Source organism: Bos javanicus, chromosome 16 (genome assembly GCF_032452875.1).
Source record: "Bos javanicus breed banteng chromosome 16, ARS-OSU_banteng_1.0, whole genome shotgun sequence".
In the NCBI taxonomy this organism is placed as follows: Eukaryota; Metazoa; Chordata; class Mammalia; order Artiodactyla; family Bovidae; genus Bos; species Bos javanicus.
Window position 1 is genome coordinate 42663130 of NC_083883.1, and position 19239 is coordinate 42682368.

A 19239-nucleotide genomic window follows, 5' to 3' on the forward strand; every position below is an offset into this window, starting at 1 on the left:
AGTGCCCCCTCTCCTGCGGCCTCAGCTAGGCCAGAGCTGAGCACCCGGCAGGCCCAGCTGGTCACAAGCCCCCGTTTCCTCCTGTCACAAGGAAACAAGCACCTAAGCCCTGGCACCCTGGAGACTCACAGCAGAAAGCTTCCTGGGAATGGCAAGTCCAGGCCCCAGCTCTGAGAGGAGAGGAAACACGGCTCAAAACACACTTGGCTGCAGAATTCCCTTTAATGCTGTGGCCTGCAGCTGGAGGTTGATGGGGGTCTGAGGGGCTGCAGACCCCTCCTGCCTCCAGCCCTGGGGTCCTCAGGCTCCAAGTGACCAGGTAGTGAGAAGCCAGGGGTCCTTACCCCTGTGCTCCTGGCAGTGAGCAGGACCCAAGGCTCTCAGAGCTCCTGCGGGAGGGCATGGCCAACCTCAGGAGAGGCTGAGGTGGGGGGGCACCACTGGCCCCTAGAGGCCTGATCTTGCCAGGCTCGGGCATGGCTCGGCCTGGGGCCTGCACGGAGCAGCTAAGGGTGGAGGGGACAAAAGCAACCAGAGTTCCCAGCCTGGGACCAGTGGGCTACCCGGAAGGGAGGAGAGGGCTCGAGGAATTGGGGACAGATGTGCACAGGCGCTCTGGGCCTTTTAGGGCACGTGACTCAGGCAATCCCTAAGATGGGGAACTGGAGGACACAAGTTAGTTCTGAGAAAGCAGGGGGCGATCAGGAGCACCCCCTAGGATGATGTCCAAGGCACAAAGAAGGTGATGAGTCCTCCTCTCTGCCGGCTCCACAGTTTGTCAGACTGGCCCCTGGGCTGGGCTTCAGTATCCCCGGGTCACGTGAGCCTTGCTCTCAGGGTCGGCAGGCACCTCTGAGGAGTCGATTGGCTGGTAGGAACTGCGCTCCTCTGAGGGCCCAAGGGATCCTAGGGGGTTGGAGAGAAAGAAAAAAATGAAGGGTTAAGACTTAGGAAATTCCACGAGGCCAAACCAAGGTCCCCCTACTCCCCACCACCAATCCCACCCCAACAAGAAAAGCCAGAGCTGGGCATCCAGGTACCCAGGACAGACAGTGGCAGCAGCCCCAGGCACCAAGCCTTTAGCATGTATCACTTATTCAGTCCTCCTGTAACCCTATAGAGCAGGGTATTTTTTTGTCCCTACTTTACAGATGAGGAAACCGAGTGTTAAAAAGATAAACTGCCTTGCTTGAGATTATAAAGCTTGAAGCAAAGGACACTAGGATTCCAACTGATGCAGCACGGCGCAAAAGACAGGGCTCAGCCACTGTGCCTCGGTGCTTCCCTGGGAGCGCGTGCTCAGGAATCTGGCCGAGGGATGCCCAGCTCCGGACCCACGGGCTCCCCTCCAGCTCCTCTCCTGGACAGTGGACATCGTTGTACAGCCTCCAGAAGGCCCCCGGGCTGGCGCAGCTGCAGAGCCCAGATGGTGCCAGGCAGGCTGTTGGCTTCTGGGTGCCGTACCCTTCACTCCCATCCTCACTCCCTACATCTGTCCTGTGCTCCTGAACAAGCCCCCAGCACCCCAGGCCTCTGTCTCCTCATCTGTCTAATGGAGGGACAGTGCTGGCTCCTCCCTACCCCGGGGCAGGTCCGGGCAGCCTTGTGGTTTGCCAAGGGTGGGCAGCCCTGGGCCATTCCCGTCCTCAACCCAGCTGCTCCCCCAGCAGGTCTCAGGCCACTTTTCTCAAGAGTGAAAGGCAGAAGACCACAGGTCTCCCCACTTCTCTCAAAAAGGACATGAGAACGGTGTCACAGGGGGCTGGGGAAGGGCTGCAACAAGCAGGGGTCCAGCTCAGGGCTGGCTTTGGCTGGGGCCCCCAGGACCCAGGCCAGCACTGGCTCTCCCCTGGTTGCCCAGACCCCTAGGTGGCAGGAAAGGGGGTTCCAGCGATGGGGCTAGAGGGAGCTGAGAGGGAAAGCTGGCCCTGCAGGTGCCTATGGGATCAGGCCCCCAGTCACACCCATGTTTAAGCTGAGAGAAGGACATGGCACCATAGCCAGGCAGGGATGGCCAGGGGACCCCTGGGTTCCTCTAGGAGACCAGAAACTTGCATACCTTTCAGCCTAGTGCCCAGAGCCCACACCAGGCCCCACCCTGCACCTTGAATCCCTGTCTCAGGGGGCAAGGTTGGCTCCCTGGGACAGGGGCTGGGGGGCGGGCAAGGCAGAGACCGAGGAGAGGAGAGGAGACAGCAGTGCCAGCACCGGGGCTGGTGGGAGGGGAACTGGGGAGCTGGCTGGAGGTGGTGGCCTCACCAACGTGGACCAGGAGCTCACCCCCACGCTCCCGGTACATGTGGTAGACGAAGAAGCAGGAGATCGGCTTGAGGATCAGGTTGAGGATGGCCATGCCTGCGCTGAAGCGCACTGTGTCCGAGAGGTTGGACCTCGGGTAGAAGATGCCAATGTAGATCACATCCAGGAAGATGGTAGCCACCAAGCCACCCAGAAACTGCAAGACAGCCAGGCACAGGGCCGAGGGGTGACCACAGTGTCATTAGGGTGGTGAGCGTGCTGCTGCCCTGTCACCCCATCCCCCCACCATATATACCAGACTGGAAGCTCCATTTGTGCCCTACTGTGTCCTTGGGGTTTGCTGGAAGACAGACCAAGACAGCAGGTGGGACTCTGCAGACTAGATGCCTGACTGAGGACTGCAGGGCTGAGAGCAGGGATGGGGTCCCTATTGGGACCCAGCCTGCAGGCTCTGACAGAGTCCTCTCCCCCAACTCTTCTCATCCTTGAGGCCATGATGAGGCACAAGACGTGGGCTCAGAACCTCTAAGATAGAAGGTCTCTTGGAATTCACTGGTTCCATCTCCACCACCGAAGAAATCCGTCTCTAACCATCCTGAGAGGCCAGTGCTGGTGCTCACAGCCACGGGGTCTGAGCGGGTGTCCGGGGGCTCCTGGTAGGACAGTTTAGCCAGACTGTGTCCACTCTGACCTCACAAAGTGGTTGAGCTCCCTCTTCATGGGAGGCCCTCCCTATTAGGGGGGCCCTCAAGGAGGGTTACTGGCGCATGCCCTACTGCCCTCCAGGAATGGCCAATCTCATGGGGCACTGGTGGGAATCCACCCCATGCCCCTTTTGGGAAAACAATGAGGAGACTCTCTGAGCCAGGCAGGCAGAGCAGCAGGCCAGGCTAGTGAAGATACATGTGGGCTGGGAGCCTGGACTCTAAAAAATGGAAAATGGGGAAAAAAGAAGGCAGAGAAGACAGGACAGGGAAAGGGGAAGACAGAGCTGGGCCTACAACCACCCTGAAGCCGGTTCCCTGGCTGCTCCCCCAGCTTACCATACTTATGGCGTCAACAGAGTCCCGCTGCGCCATGGCCCACACGCCCAAGGCCAGGATGGGGAAGTTGGTCCAGGCATAGGGGCCCTGGAACACGATGCAGCCCCTGCGGGAGGAGGCACCTGAGTCAAGTCAGGAGGTGCCCTCTAGGTGCCCACCCCTCCTACAGGTCACCTCCTGGGGCGCTGTCTCAGGGCCCCCATGAGTAGAGGCCACAGTCAGCCTCGTTCCCCTCTCCATTCCCCTACTTCACACCCATGTGCCAAAAATGTCAGCACATCCCATCGGCTCTGCTTCCCAAATGGATCCGGAATCTGGCCATATCCATCCAGGTCCAAACCACCATCTTCTCCTACTGGGATTGAGCATTTCACTGTAGCCTCTCCCCATTTCCCCTAACTTCCACTCCTGCCCCATCCTGGTCATTCCATAAATGCGCTTGCATGCATACTAAGTCACTTCTGTCGTTTCCGACTCTTTGCGACCCCATGGACTGTAGCCTGCCAGCGTCCTCTGTCCATGGGATTCTCCAGGCAAGAACAGTGGAGCGGGTTGCCATGCCCTCCTCCAGGGGATCTTCCAGACCCAGGGATCAAACCTGTGTCTCTACGTTCCTGCACTGGCAGGCAAATTCTTCACCACTAGAGACACTTATTAACTCCTCCATAAACAGCAACCAGTAAGGTAAATCAGGGGATGTCATTTCTCTGCTAAAAGTCCTCCAACACTTTCTTGGAATAAAATTCAGACCCTTGATCATGGTCTACAGGGTCCTGTGGGGTCTGATGACACAGCCCAGCCTATAGCTCCCATCCATTGCCTTGCCGTTCCCTCTACCTGAACACTTGGTCCGTTCTTGTCATTTTAGCCTCAGCTCATATGTTAACTCTGAGACTCTTTCCCTGACTGCCCCACTGTAAGGACCACCTTCTAACACAATGCCCACTCTCTTATCTTGCAGGGCATCGCTACTAACTAAACTGTTTGTCCATTCAAAGAAAAGAATAGTTAACCCAGACCCCTTACTAGTATCTGGCACAGTCACGAGTGCTTTCAATGGGTTCATTTATGTGCATATGCGTTAACAATCCTTGTAAAGAGGCACTACGGTCATCTTCATTTTACAGATGAGGAGACTGAGGCCCAGAGAGGTCAAGGAACTTGCCCAAGGTCACACAGCTGCTAAGTGGCAGAGCTGAGATTTAAATCCAGGCAGTCTGGCTCAAGAGGCCATGCTCTTACCCACCTGGACGGCCCAAGCACAGAGTGGGGTGCTTCATAAATATAAATGACATTCCCTGAAGTATACCATATGGGAAACATGTGCAAAGCAGTTAAGTGCAGAGCACCATGGGGCTTACTTGGAAATCAGTCATCTCATTTTTTGGTTTTGAGAAAGCAAGTGCTGGGGCCCCAGCCTGGACTCATTAACTCAGAGTCTTGGGGAGTGTGCCTGAGAAATCTGGATTTTCACTCTGCTCTCCAAGGCCATTAACCATGATGATCACTGCTCCTGTTATTCATACCCACGAACACATACACTGCACTTCCACGTCTGCAAAATGCACACGTGAGCTCAATGGTTTCCAGTCTTGGTCGGGCAGAAAAATCTCCCCAGAAACTCAACAGATAAAGCAGATAAAGCAGAAGGTAATGATGAAAATCACCCTGCGGTCCCCGGGCCTCCCTTGTGTAGGCCTGGGCAGTGTCTGGTGAGCAGAGCAAGGCCATGCTTCTTCCTCACAGCTCCTGAGGGCCGTGCATCCTTGCACCCATTTTACAGATGGAAACCAAGGTACTGAGAAGTGGAGTCACTTGATGAAGGTGACCCGGCTGGAACACGGCAGGGCTAAGGACATGACCAGGGTCAGTCTAAATCCTGAGTCTACTGTCTCTGGGCAGGGGGTATGAAATGGTGAGGGTCCACGCCTAAGTGAGTGACCTCACCCTCGTACTCAGATTCATCATGTGTCTACTTGCTGAGCTGCTGAGTTAACCTCCAGAAGGCACCCTCAATAAATGTCAGCAATTATTATGGTTTCAGAAATTGTGTTTTCACCTTTAGATGACTTAAGAGGATAAGTGGGAAGGTCAGTAATACTCTCACATTATAGCTGAGAAAATGACTCAGGGGGTTTGAGTGGCTCACCCAAGGTCACAGACACACAGAGCTCCACCGGACATCCACCCCAGCAAGGTATGAGAGGCCAGCCCCTAGGCTTCAGCACCTTACAGCCCCAGATGCAAAGGCCCTAGTGGAGGAACCAGAGGGATGCCAAGCCCCAAAGGGCTTAGGTAGTGTCTGGAGAAAGGTCTGAGCTGTCAGTACTGCCCCCTGGGCTGCTGTCTTCCTGAGGATGAGGGCTAGAAGCTCCGAGGGTCAGTGATGGCAAAGGCCTCTGTGTACCACCTGCCCCTCCAACATCCTTGAGACACAGGAGCTTGCTAATGATGATCTTGACAGATGAGCTATTTAGTCTTGGAACGGGTCGGGAGACATGGACAAGACCCCAGGAATACATGTGGACAGGACCCAGGATACACGTGGACAAGACCCCAGAGAGACATGTGGACCCAGATCTCGGGAGACCAGGGGGACCCAGAACTGGACACCCACACTCACTCACCAGGTTGTCAGCAGCCAGTGAACCAGGAGGATTGCCTGTGGCATAAAAAAAAGAGGGGGTGAGGTAAAGAAGAGAACTGCGACTGTGACCACCATGGTGGTAGGATGAATGGGCAGCAAAGCTTCTGGAACCAAAAAACACCAGAAGCCCCTGCCTAGGACCTAAGAGGGCTTCAGGATGTCTGCTCAAACACCAGCAAGAGAGTGGCCCCCAACAGTGGCAGAAAAGGAGGAAGAGCACAGGTCAGGCCAGAGGACACTGCCAGGTCACCCCTCCCCGGTCCCTTGGGGCAGCTGACACCCACACCCCTTCCTGTTTCTAAAGCTGGAAGCTCCTTTGGGGAACCTGGGAATCTCTTCTGAAACCAGAGGAGGCCTCGATGGCTGGAAGGGGCTCAAATGAGGCTGATTTCAGTACACTGGAGCTGGGGTGCCGTGTGGGGCTGAGCAGATGCCCAGTGCATCCAAGGAATGGGAGAGCAGCCCGGGGGCAGGAGACCAGAGGGGAAAGGTGGGGCTGGAGGACCTCGGCAAGGAGCATGGACTTCATCTCAAGGGCGCTGAAGAAGTCACCAGGAGCTTTTCTGCAGGAAGGTAACATGTTAGGATTTATACTAAGAGTCCGTGCACTGTCCCACCCTTTTTATTGACACATATGTCCTTCAGAGACAGCCCTCTTTACTGGAACTGGTCTCTATTCCCAGAAATCAAGAGAGTCCTGATTGCAAAGCAAGTAAAGAATATAGTATTAGACTTTCCCGGTGGTCCAGTGGCTAAAACTCTGTGCTCCCAATGCAGGGGGTCCAGGGCTTCATCCCTGATGAGGGGAACTAGATCCCATATGCTGCAACTAAAGATCTCTGTCAGTAAATATTTATTCATTTGTTTCTTTAGCTACGTCGGGTCTTACCTGCAGCACGTGGGATCTTCATTGTGTTATGCAGGCTCTCTAGTTGCGGCGCGAGGGCTTAGTGGCTCACTCAGCATGTGGGGTCTTAGTTCCTGGATCAGGGATCGAACACACGTCCCTTGCATTGCCAGGTGGATTCTTAAACCACTGGACCGCCAGGGAAGTCCCAAATAAATATTTTTTAAAAAGAAAGAGAAGAAGGAAGGAAGAAGCAGATGGATGCTATGGGGAAGGCAGGGAGAAGCAGCAGGAAACTCGGAGCTGGTGCTAAAGGGGACTTGGGGACCAGCCAGGCACAGGGGAGGGAGAGTGGGATGTTCCAGGGTGTTCAGGTGTCCCAGAAGCATAGGCAAGGACACAACACCCAGAGCCCCGAGGAGGGGTAGGGCCGGGATGGGGCTGAGGTCGGGGGTGGTGGCGAGACGGCAGAGTAGGGTCCAGTGGTGGACAAGGACCTTTAAGGGAGTTTGCTCCAGGCACCAAGGGTTCAAGGATGCCAAGAGCCTGAGGCAGCGGCGGCATGCTGGGCCCAGAGAGCAAGGGCGGACACAGCAAGGACTGCAGTGAAAGGCCCAGGTTTCTAGTCTTGTGCTCAAAGGGGTGGGGGGTGTTAAGGAGAGGATGCCACCTGCAGCAAGGAACTCTGGCTGCATTTCTAGAAGAATCACTATTGGACTTCCTTGGTGGTCCAGTGGTTAAGAATCCACCTGCCAATGTAGTGGACACGGGTTCGATCTCTGGTCTGGGAAGATCCCACATGCCATGAGGCAACTAGGTGCTGCGTGCTACAGCTACTGAGCCTCAAACCTAGAGCCTGTGCAGCAAGAGAAGCCACAGCAAGAAGAAGGCTGAGTGTGGCAACTAGAGAGTATCCCCAGCTCACCGCAAGTAGAGAAAGCCTGCACGCAGCAATGAAGACCCAGTACAGACAAAAAAAAAAAAAAGAGTTATTATTTATTGCACATCTGCAACGTGCCAGGCCTGGGCCCAATGTCTCACATGACCTTCTCTGAGCTTCTGAAGCAGATACTAGAATCATTCCCATTTTACAGTCAAGAAAACCAGGCTCAGAGGTAAATTAAGTTGATCATGACTCCACTGATGGCAAAACTGTAATTAAATGGGAAGTCTGACTCCAAAACTAGGGCTCCTAACCTTTGTGCTAGAGAGAGAAGCTCTTTGGGCTTGGACACACATGGATGTTTTCCACACGGGGTGGGGGGCAGATGACATCTGGGGCAGATGGCCAGGATACCCCAACTTGCCCCCAGTGCTCAGGTTAAGTGAACCAAGTCCAGACTGTGGTCCCCAACCCCTAAAGAACTCCTCTTCCAGCTACAAAGGACTAGCAGAATGGCTCTTTAAGGACCAACACACCTGACTGTACAGAGGTCTCAAGACACCAAAAAAGCTGAGCCTACATGACTGAGAGTTGGACCATAAATAAGGCTGAGTGCTGAAGAATTGATGCTTTTGAACTGTGGTGTTGGAGAAGACTCTTGAGAGTCCCCTGAACTGCAAGGAGATAAAATTAGTCAATCTTAAAGGAAATCAATCCTGAATATTCACTGGAAGGATTGATGCTGAAGCTGAAGCTCCAATACTTTGGCCACATGATGTGAAGAGCTCCTTAGAAAAGACCCTGATGCTGGGAAAGACTGAAGTCAGGAGGAAAAGACAAAGGGTGAGATGGTTGGATGGCATCACCGACTTAATGGACATGAGTTTGAGCAAACTCCAGGGGTTGGTGAAGGACAGGGAAACCTGGCGTGCTGCAGTCCATGGGGTTGCAAAGAGCTGGACACAACTCAGCAACCGAACAAGAACAATATGACAGAAGGCTAGCTCTGGAAGGAATTTTGGTCACTACCTACCTTTATTAATGAGTGCTTCCTATGTGTCAGGCACCAAGATAAGATTTTTCTGCCTGTGAACGCATTTCATCCTTACAATCCTCTGAAGCACAATTTCCCCCGTTTTACAGTTGAGAAAACCAAGGCTCAACGGTAAGTAATCTGCTCCAGGTCACAGAGCAGAGCCAGGATTCAATCCCGACTTAGCCAGGTGTTGTTCCACCCAGGGCCTGAGTGTATGTGCCCTCCTATTACAAAGATGTGGAAACCGAGGCAGAGTAGAACTAGTCTTCTGAGGTTTTCCCCAGGGACTGAGGAGTGAGTGGATTTCCCTAGTAGTTCAGTTGGTAAAGAATCTGCCTGCAATGCAGGAGACCCCAGTTCAATTCCTGGGTTGGGAAGATCTCCAGGAAAAGGGATAGGCTACCCATTCCAGTGCAAAGAAACAGCGGAGTACAATAGAATGGGAAAGACTAGAGATCTCTTCAAGAAAACTAGAGATACCAAGGAAATATTTCATGCAAAGATAGGCATAATAAAAGACAGAAATGGTATGGATCTAACAGAAGCAGAAGATATTAAGAAGAGGTGACAAGAATACATAAAAGAACTACACAAAAAAGATCATAATGACCCAGAAAACCACGATGCTGTGATCACTCACCTAGAGCCAGACATCCTGGAGTGTGCAGTCAAGTGGGCCTTAGGAAGCGTCACTATAAACAAAACTAGTGGAGGTGATGGAATTCAAGCTGAGCTACTTCAAATCCTAAAAGATGATGCTGTGAAAGTGCTGCACTCAATATGCCAGCAAATGTGGAAAACTCAGCAATGGCCACAGGACTGGAAAAGGTCAGTTTTCATTCCAATCCCAAAGAAAGGCAGTGCCAAATAATGTTCAAACTATTGCACAATTGCACTCATCTCACACACTAGCAAAGTAATGCTCAAAATTCTCCAAGCTAGGCTTCAACAGTATGTGAACTGAGAACTTCCAGATCTTCAAAATGGATTTAGAAAAGGGAGAGGAACCAGAGATCAAGTTGCCAACATCTGTTGGATCATAGAAAAAGCAAGAGAATTCCAGAAAAACATCTACTTCTGCTTCATTGACTACACTTAAGCCTTTGACTGTGTGGACCACAACAAACTGGAAAATTCTTAAAGATGGGCATACCAGACAACCTTATTTGCCTCCTGAGAAATCTGTATGCAGGTCAAGAAGCAACAGTTAGAACCGAACATGGAACAATTTACTGGTTCCAAATTGGGAAAGGAGTATGTCCAGGTTGTAAATCGTCACCCTGCTTATTTAACTTATATGCAGAGTACTTCATGTGAAATGCCGGGCTGGAAGAAGCACAAGCTAGAATCAAGAATTCGGAAAGAAATATCAATAACCTCAGATATGCAGATGATACCACCCTTATGGCAGAAAGCAATTAAGGTGAAAGAGGAGAGTGAAAAATCTGGCTTAAAACTCAACATCCAAAAAACAAAGATCATGGCATCCAGTCCCATCACTTCATAGCAAATAGATGGGGAAACAATGGAAACAGTGACAGAGTTTATTTTCTTGGGCTCCAAAATCACTGTAGATGGTGACTGCAGCCATGAAATTAAAAGACACTTGCTCCTTGGAAGAAAATCTATGACAAACCTAGACAGCATGTAAAAAAGCAGAGACGTTACATTTTTGGACAAAGGTCCATATAGTCAAAGCTATGGCTTCTCCGGTAGTCATGTATGGATGTCAGAGTTGCACCATGAATAAAGTTGAGCACCAAAGAACTGATGCTTTTGAATTGTGGCGTTGGAAAAGACTCTTGAGAGTCCCTTGGACTGCAAGATCAAACTAGTCAATCCTAAAAGAAATTAGTTCTGAATATTCATTGGAAGGATTGGTGCTGAAGCTGAAAGAAAGTGAAAATCAAAGTTGCTCAGTCATTTCCAACTTTTTGTGACCCCATGGACTATACAATCCATGGAATTCTCCAGGCCAGAATACTGGAGTGGGTAGCTGTTCCCTTCCCAGTGATCTTCCTAACCCAGGGATGGAACTCAGGTCTCCCGCATTGCAGGCAGATTCTTTACCAGCTGAGTGACCAGGGAAGCCCAAGCTGAAACTGAAGCTCCAATATTTTGGCCATCTTATGCGAAGAGCTGACTCATTAGAGAAGACTCTGATGCTGGGAAAGATTGAGGGCAGGAGGAGAAGGGGACAACAGAGGATGAGATGGTTGGATGGCATCACCGACTCAATGTACATGAATTTGAGCAAGCTCTGGGAGTTGGTGATGGACAGGGAAGCCTGGTGTGCTGTAGTCCATGGGGTCACAAAGAGTTGGACACGGCTGAGCGATTCAACTGAACTATATCCACTCCAGTATTCTTGGGCTTCCCTTGTCATTCAGATGGTAAAGAATCTGCCTGCAATGCGGGAGACCTGGGTTCCATCCCTGGGTTGGGAGGGTCCCCTGGAGGAGAGCATGGCAACCCATGCCAGTATTCTTACCTGGAGAATCCCACTGACAGAGATGCCTGGTGGGCTACAGTCCATGGGGTTGCAAAGAGTCAGACACGACTGACTAAGCACATGGAAGAACGAGTGCATGTGTGCTCGGTCATGTCCGACTCCTTGAGATTCCATGAACTGTAGCCTGCCAGGCTCCTCTGTCCATGGGATTGTCTAGGCAAGAATACCAGAGTGGGTTATCATGTCCTCCACCAGAGGGTCTTCCCAACCCAGGGATCAAACCCATGCCTCCTATGACTCCTGCATTGCAGGTGGATTCTTTACCACTTGAGCCATCCAGGATGCTGCAGGGACTGAAGAAGGGTGATCAAACTGTGCCAGGTTACTTAATCATTTACAGGTTAAGTTGGCATCGCTGACACCTGCTTGGCCTCCACCCTGCAGATTCAAAGGTAAGTCGGGCAGATGCAGTCTTAGGCTGCCCTTCCAGAACTGACACCTGGCAGTCGGGGTGGGGTCGGGGGGAACACCTGCTAACCAAAAAATTACCTAAGGAGTATCGGGTCCGAACAGACTGTCTGTTGAGAAGGAAGTAATGGCGAAGAAAAGGACCCTCATTCTGCATCAGAGGAGGGGAGCACTGGAGGCTTCTCTGAAGGATGATGTTTCAGGGGAGATGAAGTGGGTGAGCAAGGAGTTAACCAGGGACAGAGGGGGAAAGAAGAGCATTTCGAGCCAAAGGGACAGCACCTGCAAAGGCTCTGTGACGGAAGGTAGCATGGAACCTTCTGGAGACTGAAAAGAGGCCCATGTGGTTGGAGTGGAAGAGGAGAGTAGAGGAGGGACAGGAAGCTGGGGTGGGGCTGGGGGGCAGGGCTGAGCCTGGGAGGTGTGGGAGAGAATTCTGATCTTTATCTTGAGAGCAAAACACGGTCCTCTCTGACAGGAAGTCCTGCCCACAGAGGGGAAGGGACCTGCCACACGCGGCCAGCCAGGTGGTCCCGGTGTTGGGTTTTTAACTAAGACAAGAAACCAAGGAAGGAGTCACAGTCATATATATCACTTCTCCACTCCCCAACATCAACACTGAGTCCTTCCCTCCCTCAACTTCTATCTCAGAAACAGTCTTCATTCCCAAATGCTCTGGTTCCCACCTCTAGACTGTGCACACAGCAGGTCTTTAATAAACGGATGCTCCTGGCCTGCTGCTGCTAAGTCGCTTCAGTCGTGTCCGACTCTGTGCGACCCCATAGACGGCAGCCTACCAGGCTCCCCCGTCCCTGGTTAACTCCTTGCTCACAGCTACCAGGCTCCCCTGTCCCTGGGATTCTCCAGGCAAGAACACCGGAGTGGGTTGCCATTTCCTTCTCCAATGCATGAAAGTGAAAAGTGAAAGTGAAGTCGCTCAGTCGTGTCCGACTCTTAGCGACCCCATGGACTGCAGCCTACCAGGCTCCTCCATCCATGTGATTTTCCAGGCCTGGCCTGCGGATCCCAGAAAAGGAAAGGCAGCGACACGCAGGAAAGCCTGTGAGGAAACCATTCTATAATCTGTGGGATAAAGTACTTCCTGGAGCCGGAAAAGCCTGTAATATGGAGTGAGCACCTGGCTAAGCCCCCAAACTAGGCCCTCTCTTTGGAGAAGAAAACAGTATGACCTGGAAATCCTGTGGGCCTTTAGCAGACACACCTCCCCTCAGTGCAACATCACTTTTGTTTGCTCAATATTTAGGAAATTAGCACCAGTGGAGTACGTCTCTTCAGCCGTGGGAAAATAAACCCATGAAGACTAAGCCTCGTCGGCTAGTTTCCCCATCTTTGTAATGGGAGGGCACACCCACTCGGGCCCAGAGGGGTTGAATGTGCAGGAAAGCTCCAACAAAAAACCTAGCCAAGAATCTAAAAAAGAGTGAATACAGGTATATGTTTAACTGATTCACTCTTCTGTACACCTGACACTAACACAACATTGTAAATCAACCATACTCAATAACTGCAGCCATGAAACTAAAAGACACTTGTTCCTTGGAAGGAAAGCTATGACCAACCTAGACAGTGTATTAAAAAGCAGAGACATCTTTTTGCCACCAAAGGTCCGTATAGTCAAAGCTATGGTTTTTCTAGTAGTCACATATGGATGTGAGAATTGGACCATAAAGAAAGCTGAGTGCTGAAGAATTGAAGCTTTTTGCATTGTGGTATTAGAGAAGACTCTTGAGAGTCCCTTGGACTGCAAGGAGATTATACCAGTCAATCATAAAGGAAATCAACCCTGAATATTCACTGGGAGGACTGATGCTGAAGCTGAAGCTACAATACTTTGGCCAGGTGAAGAGTCGACTCATTGGAAAAGGCCCTGATGCTGGGAAACATTGAAGACAAAAGGAGAAGAGGGTGGCAGAGGATGAGATGGCTAAATAGCATCACTGACTCAATGGGCATGAATCTTAGCAAATTCTAGGAGACAGCGAAGGACAGGGGAGCCTGGTGTGCTGCCGTCCATGGGCTCACAAAGAGACATGACTTAGTGATTAAACAACAACACATTTCAATAGAAATTAAAAAAGAAAAAGGAACCCAGCCAAACCAGCCCTGCCCTCTCCCACAGCCCTTATCTCAGCACAAAAGAACTGTCTGCTGGCTCTGGGGGAGGTTTCTGGTTACCAAGAGAATACTGGGGAGTCTCAGATACGGCCACAGAGATGGGGGAGAGAGGGGTGCATGTGCCCAGCATGTGCCCCGGAGGCCTGACTGCTCCCGGCTGGGCAAGAGGAGAGACTTGAGCTCCTGGACTCTTCATGTAGCGCCTGGCCTGGCAGGCTGCCTGGCCCTTTCCCAGCCAGTGTTCAATGCGTCAGAAGACCAAGGGAGAGAGAGACCGGCCATGGCAGCAGGGGCTTGTAAGATGCTGGACTAGGGGTAGGAGACCTGAGTTCTGGTCCAGGAGCCACCTCCTTTTGTGTTGGAGCCCTGGGTTCCTCCCTGGTGACATGAAGGCAGCATCTATCACCCTCGTGTCCCAAAGGGGTGCCTCAACCAGAAAGAGACAGGCATCTGACAGTCACTGGATGTTTCCATGAAATAACTGTAAGCACCTCCCTGGGGGCTCAGTGGTAAAGAATCCGCCTGCCAATGCAGGAGATCTGAGTTCAATCCCTGGGTCAGGAAGATCCCCTGGAGAAGGAAGTGGCAACCCGCCCCAGTATTCTGCCTGGAGAATCCCATGGAGAGAGGAGTCTGGTGGGCTACAGTCCATGGGGTCACAGAGAGTTGGACATGACTGAGCGACTGAACAACAACAACCACAACCTCTGCAGACAGTCATCCTGAAACCATGTCACCAACAGCAACCCCTGCTACTGATGCAGATGTACCTGCCGCATATCTACACTGCCCTGAACACTTGGCCCATGTCATCCTTGTGACTGTCTGGGGTAGAGTTTTAACCCTTATGTTTCACTTATGAAGACACTGAGGCTGTGAGAGATTCATTGGCCCAAACAGTTATGTATGACAAGAGAGCCCAGATGCAAATCGCAGAATCAGTCGCTTGGGTCTGAGTTTTTCTGCTAATAAAAACATGATGTGGGCTTCCCTGGTGGCTCAGTGATAAAGAATCCGCCTGCCGATGTAGGAGACACTGGTTCGACCCTTGATCCAGAAAGATCCCACATGCTGCAGGGCAACTGAGCTCATGGGCCACAACTACTGAGCCCATGTGCTTCAACTACTGAAGCCTGTGTGCCCTAGAGCCCGTGCTCTGCAACAAGAGAAGCCACTGCCGCGAGAAGCCCATGCTCCGCAACTAGAGGCTGGGCCCCGCTGATTGCAACTAGAGAAAACCTGCACAGCAACAAAGACACAGTACAGCCAAAAATAAACACATAAAATAAAGATTAAAATAAAAAAACAACAAAACTGTGAAGCTACATCACCTCCTGGACCACTGGATCCTCCTCTTAGCATCCTAGAAGGTAGGGTCTATTTTTATGCTCTTTTTATTGTGAAGAAACTGATATTCAGAGAGTTTAAGAAACCTGCTTCAGGTCACACAGCTGGTAAGCAGCAAAGCCTGGCCTTGGAGGGAGATCTGACTGGTCCCAAAGCCTGTGCTCTACCCACTGTACTACAGTGCTAGGATCTGGAAGAGCAAGGGAAGAGTGGATGGAAATGAGTATGTCTGACCAGGAGGAAGGAAGGCTAAGGGGAAACCGAGGGGTCCTTGGACCAGGATTCAGACCCTTCATTTGTCACTGAAGGCCTCATGGCAGTGGGGCTGGGACTGCCTAGCCAGGTGGTCGACAGACTTGAGGTCACCATAAAGAATGTTTTTTTTCTTTGCCCATACCATATAGGCTTGCAGGATCTTAGTTCCCTGACCAGGGATTGTACCTGGGCCCCAAGCTGTGAAACCACGGAGTCCAAACCCCTGGACCACCAGGGAATCCCCCTCCATACAGATTAATATACAGAATATATTTTTCCTGGGAATTTCCTGTTAGGGGCAGTGGTTAGGACTCTGTGCTTTCACTGCCAAGGGGGCAGGTTCAATCCATGGTCGAGGAACTAAGATCCCACTAGCCGTGTGGTGTGGCCAAAACAAAAAATAAACAAAAACCCCAGAATATATTTCTTAGTCCTGTGCAAACATTCAGTGGCCTATTGAATGAGGCAGCAAGATCCCCAAGGAGCCCCAAGGGCTGAGCCCAGGGGGCAGTAGTCAGGGCTGCCAGAGAGGGGAGGCAGAGGCAGGCAGTGGTTGACTGTGTGGCTGCTGGAGCCAAGTATGTGGATCAGACCCAAGCTCCATGACTTAGGGCTGTGTGACTCCAGGCCATCACCTGAGCTCTCACAACTGCCGCTTGCTCTTCTAAAGTGAGGACAATAATGCTCCATGGGGGTGTTGTGTGGCTATGTAGAGGTGGAGGGGTGTGTGAAACATTCAACACACTGCCTCCTAGGTAGTCAGCCTCCGGGACATGGCTATGCATGTGCTCAGTTGCTTCAGTCGTGTCCAACTCTTTGTGACCCCATGGACTGTAATCTGCCAGGTTCCTCTGTCCATGGACAAGCAATACTGGAGTGGGTTGCCGTTTCCTACTCCAGGGGATCTTCTCCACCCAGGGACTGAACCCATGTCTCCTGCATCACAGGTGCGTTCTTTACCACTAAGCCACCTGGGAAGCCCCGAGACAAGGCCATCCATGACTATTGTGCAGTCAGGTTCTGGAATTCTTAACCCTCGTGCTATACTACCCCCTTGCACCCTCCTCCCAAGGGCCTTTTCTCACAAGCCCTCATGAACCCAAGTCTAGAACTTTCTAAACTCTCACAATGACGTTCCTTCAGCTCAGGACTTGCCTCATGTGTGGCGTTGGGTTAGGAACTACCTGGAGGGCCCGGGGCAGCTGCTTCTATTCACCTGGCACCACTGCCTACTGTGGGTGGGCTGGGCACAAGCAGGCACTGAGCCAATGCCCCAGGAATGTGTGAAAGGAGGGCACGGGTAAGTGCAGGGTCAGGGGGTTGGGCATTTTCTGAGCTCTCAAGGGGTTCTGATCTCAGAATATCCCACTTAGACTCCTATGGGAGGCCAGAAAAGACAACAACAAAAACAGAACCCCCAGTTAATCTTTAATTTCAGATAATGAATAATTTTCTAGACTGTTCCAAATATTGCCTGGGATATAAGATCCACTGGAGAAGGGACAGGATACCCACTCCAGTATTCTGGGGCTTCCCTGGTGGCTCAGTTGTAAAGAATCCACCTGCAATGTGGGAGATCTGGGTTCAATCCCTGGGTTGGGAAGATCCACTGCAGAAGGCAAAGGCTACTCACTCCAGTATTCTGGCCTGGAGAATTCCATGGACTGTAGAGTCCCTGGGGTCACAAAGAGTTGGACATGACTGAATGACTTTCACTTTTCATACTTAGATTAAAAAAATTTATTCATTGTTGATCTTAAATTCAAACTCAACTGGATGTCCTCAATGTTACCTGGCAACCCTAGCTGTTCACGACTTCTCGGCACTTACTTGTCTCTGATTGGTAGCAGCTAAGACCCTTGGAGATATGGTGTTTTATTTCTCAAGTCAAAGAAAGGACCAGCGGTTTCACTGTGGGCACTGAAAGCCAGCAAAGCTCACATCTGTGGTCACGTGTGGCCTGTGAGGCCCATAAAGTTTCTCAAAAAAAAAAAAAAAAAGGCCACAAACAGACTAAGCCCTCCCACTGGGCATTAACTGTCAAAGCAGAAGTCGGCCCTAATGGTGGCCAGGAAAGGACACAGCTTTGAAGTTTGACCCTGATGGGTTCAAATTCTGACTGTCACTTAATCTCTGTGGGGCCTTGACAAGTTACCTATCTGGTCTGAGCTGAAGTTGGCTCAACTACAAAAATCTCAGAAGGTTGATGCGATTTAATAACCTGGCACACCACAGATGCCCCAAGAATGAGGGCTCACTCCCTTGTCAGTTCCTGCCCCTCTGTCCCTTTCCTCCTTCCCCCTTAATAATTATTTCAGGCAAATCTCTAATCAGAGCAAAGGTAGTCGGCATCAACCACACACAGCCTGGAACAGAGTGAATGTTGATACCAACGAACCTCAATTGCCCTCGTGTAAATTTCTTCCCTGCTAAACCTTCAATCCAAGCCCATTCCCTTGTCACAGCCATCTCTCCCCCTGCAGCGGTTGACTGGAAGCCTCAGAGAGGTCTGCTGAAGCAAGTGTTCAATATTAAGGAAATGTGCCCAAGTGAAGTCACAGCACAGACCGTATCTAATAATCCAAATATGGATGATGTATTGTTCTGTAGTCATCTATCTCTTACATTACTTTAGTACCAGACACCATGGGTGCATAATGCTTTGTCAAGGGTGAGTAAGAGGGTACTCCTGCATACAGTCTCAAAGGAAACTGTACCCAGGCCACAGATGGCAGGTCTGGTCCAAGGTTAACACCTTTCCCCAGTGCCTCACTGGTAAAGAATCTGCCCGCAATGCAGGAGCCACAGGAGACGCAGGTTCAATCCTTGGAACAGGAAGATCCCCTGGAGGAGGCCACGGCAACCCATTCCAATATTCTTGCCTGGAAAATCCCATGGACAGAGAAGCCTGGTGGGCTACAGTCCATAGGGTCGCAAAGAGTCGGACACGACTGAAGCAACTTAGCTTAGCTAGACCAAAGCTAAAGGCTTCAGCCTCTCAGTGGCAAACCCGGCCAAGAAGCACTGGGCTGGGGGAGGGCGGGGAGAAAAAGAAGAACAGCCTTTGGCATTCTTACAGCTCAGGAAATGAAGACACCCCAGCGAGCTACAGTGTTTTCCTAAATGTGCAAAGTTGGGGGTTTCTGCTTTTGAGTAAATTCTATTGGTGTCTGTGTTGCTTAAGAAATAAAGACGTTGAATCTATCAACTCTGAAAAACCATCTGTCTGGGATCATCTGATTTCCTTAACTTGATCTTCCCAACAAAAGAGGCGGTAAGGGCAGTGTTGGGGGTCCAGGTGAAAACTTTACCCCTCTCTCGGTGGAGGGGAAGTGTCCTGCCTCCCAGTCCAGCCTCGGGCTCTCCGTGGGTCCCTCCCCGACACGCCTTCCCCTTTCTCCAGAGAAATTCTGGGCGCGCAGGCCAAAGCGAGCCTCAGGGGCTCAGCGCTCCCAGCAGAACCGGTCTGACTCCGGGAAGAGACGGCCGCTTCCCTCCTCCAGCTCCCTCTCGGTCTTTCCTGCCGGCCTTCTGGATCAGTCTCCCTGGTATGGTCTATCTCCCCACCTCCTTCCACCTGGCCTCTGTTGCTTCTCTTTCTCCCCACCACTCCACTTTCCCCAGACTCTCGGTCCTTTCACCTCTAAAATCCTACTTTAAAAGCGCAAATACCCAACACGCTCCGGGAGACCCGCCCCGCGCCACCCCCGCCCCGCCCATCGCCACCTTCAGGTTCACGGCTGGCAGCTCCATCGCGACCCAGCCGGACAGCACCTGCGCCACAACCGCGGGGGCTCCTGGTCTCCGAACTCGGGAAGCAAACTTGCCGGCCCCGCCCCGCCGACTGCCCTCTGCCCGCGCTCCAA

The 19239-nt window shown here is 51.6% G+C and overlaps 1 protein-coding gene across 3 annotated transcripts; it reads right to left on the reverse strand.

Annotated features, from left to right (window-relative positions):
• Positions 1-203: 203 nt before the first annotated feature.
• AGTRAP (angiotensin II receptor associated protein) lies at positions 204-19222 on the reverse strand. Of its 3 annotated transcripts, none has more exons than XM_061382712.1 (5): positions 19100-19222; positions 5930-5964; positions 3303-3408; positions 2281-2455; positions 204-906 (listed from the first exon to the last, which is right to left on the reverse strand). In XM_061382712.1, exons 1-5 carry the CDS (start codon positions 19124-19126, stop codon positions 803-805), a joined length of 447 nt encoding a protein of 148 aa, XP_061238696.1. In that variant the 5' UTR covers positions 19127-19222; the 3' UTR covers positions 204-802. The 3 variants fall into 3 exon arrangements, with proteins under 3 accessions (XP_061238696.1, XP_061238695.1, XP_061238697.1); XM_061382711.1 differs by having other exon boundaries at positions 2260-2455; XM_061382713.1 differs by lacking the exons at positions 5930-5964; positions 19100-19222 and adding an exon at positions 4843-5918 and having other exon boundaries at positions 2260-2455.
• Between the last annotated feature and the right edge of the window lie 17 nt (positions 19223-19239).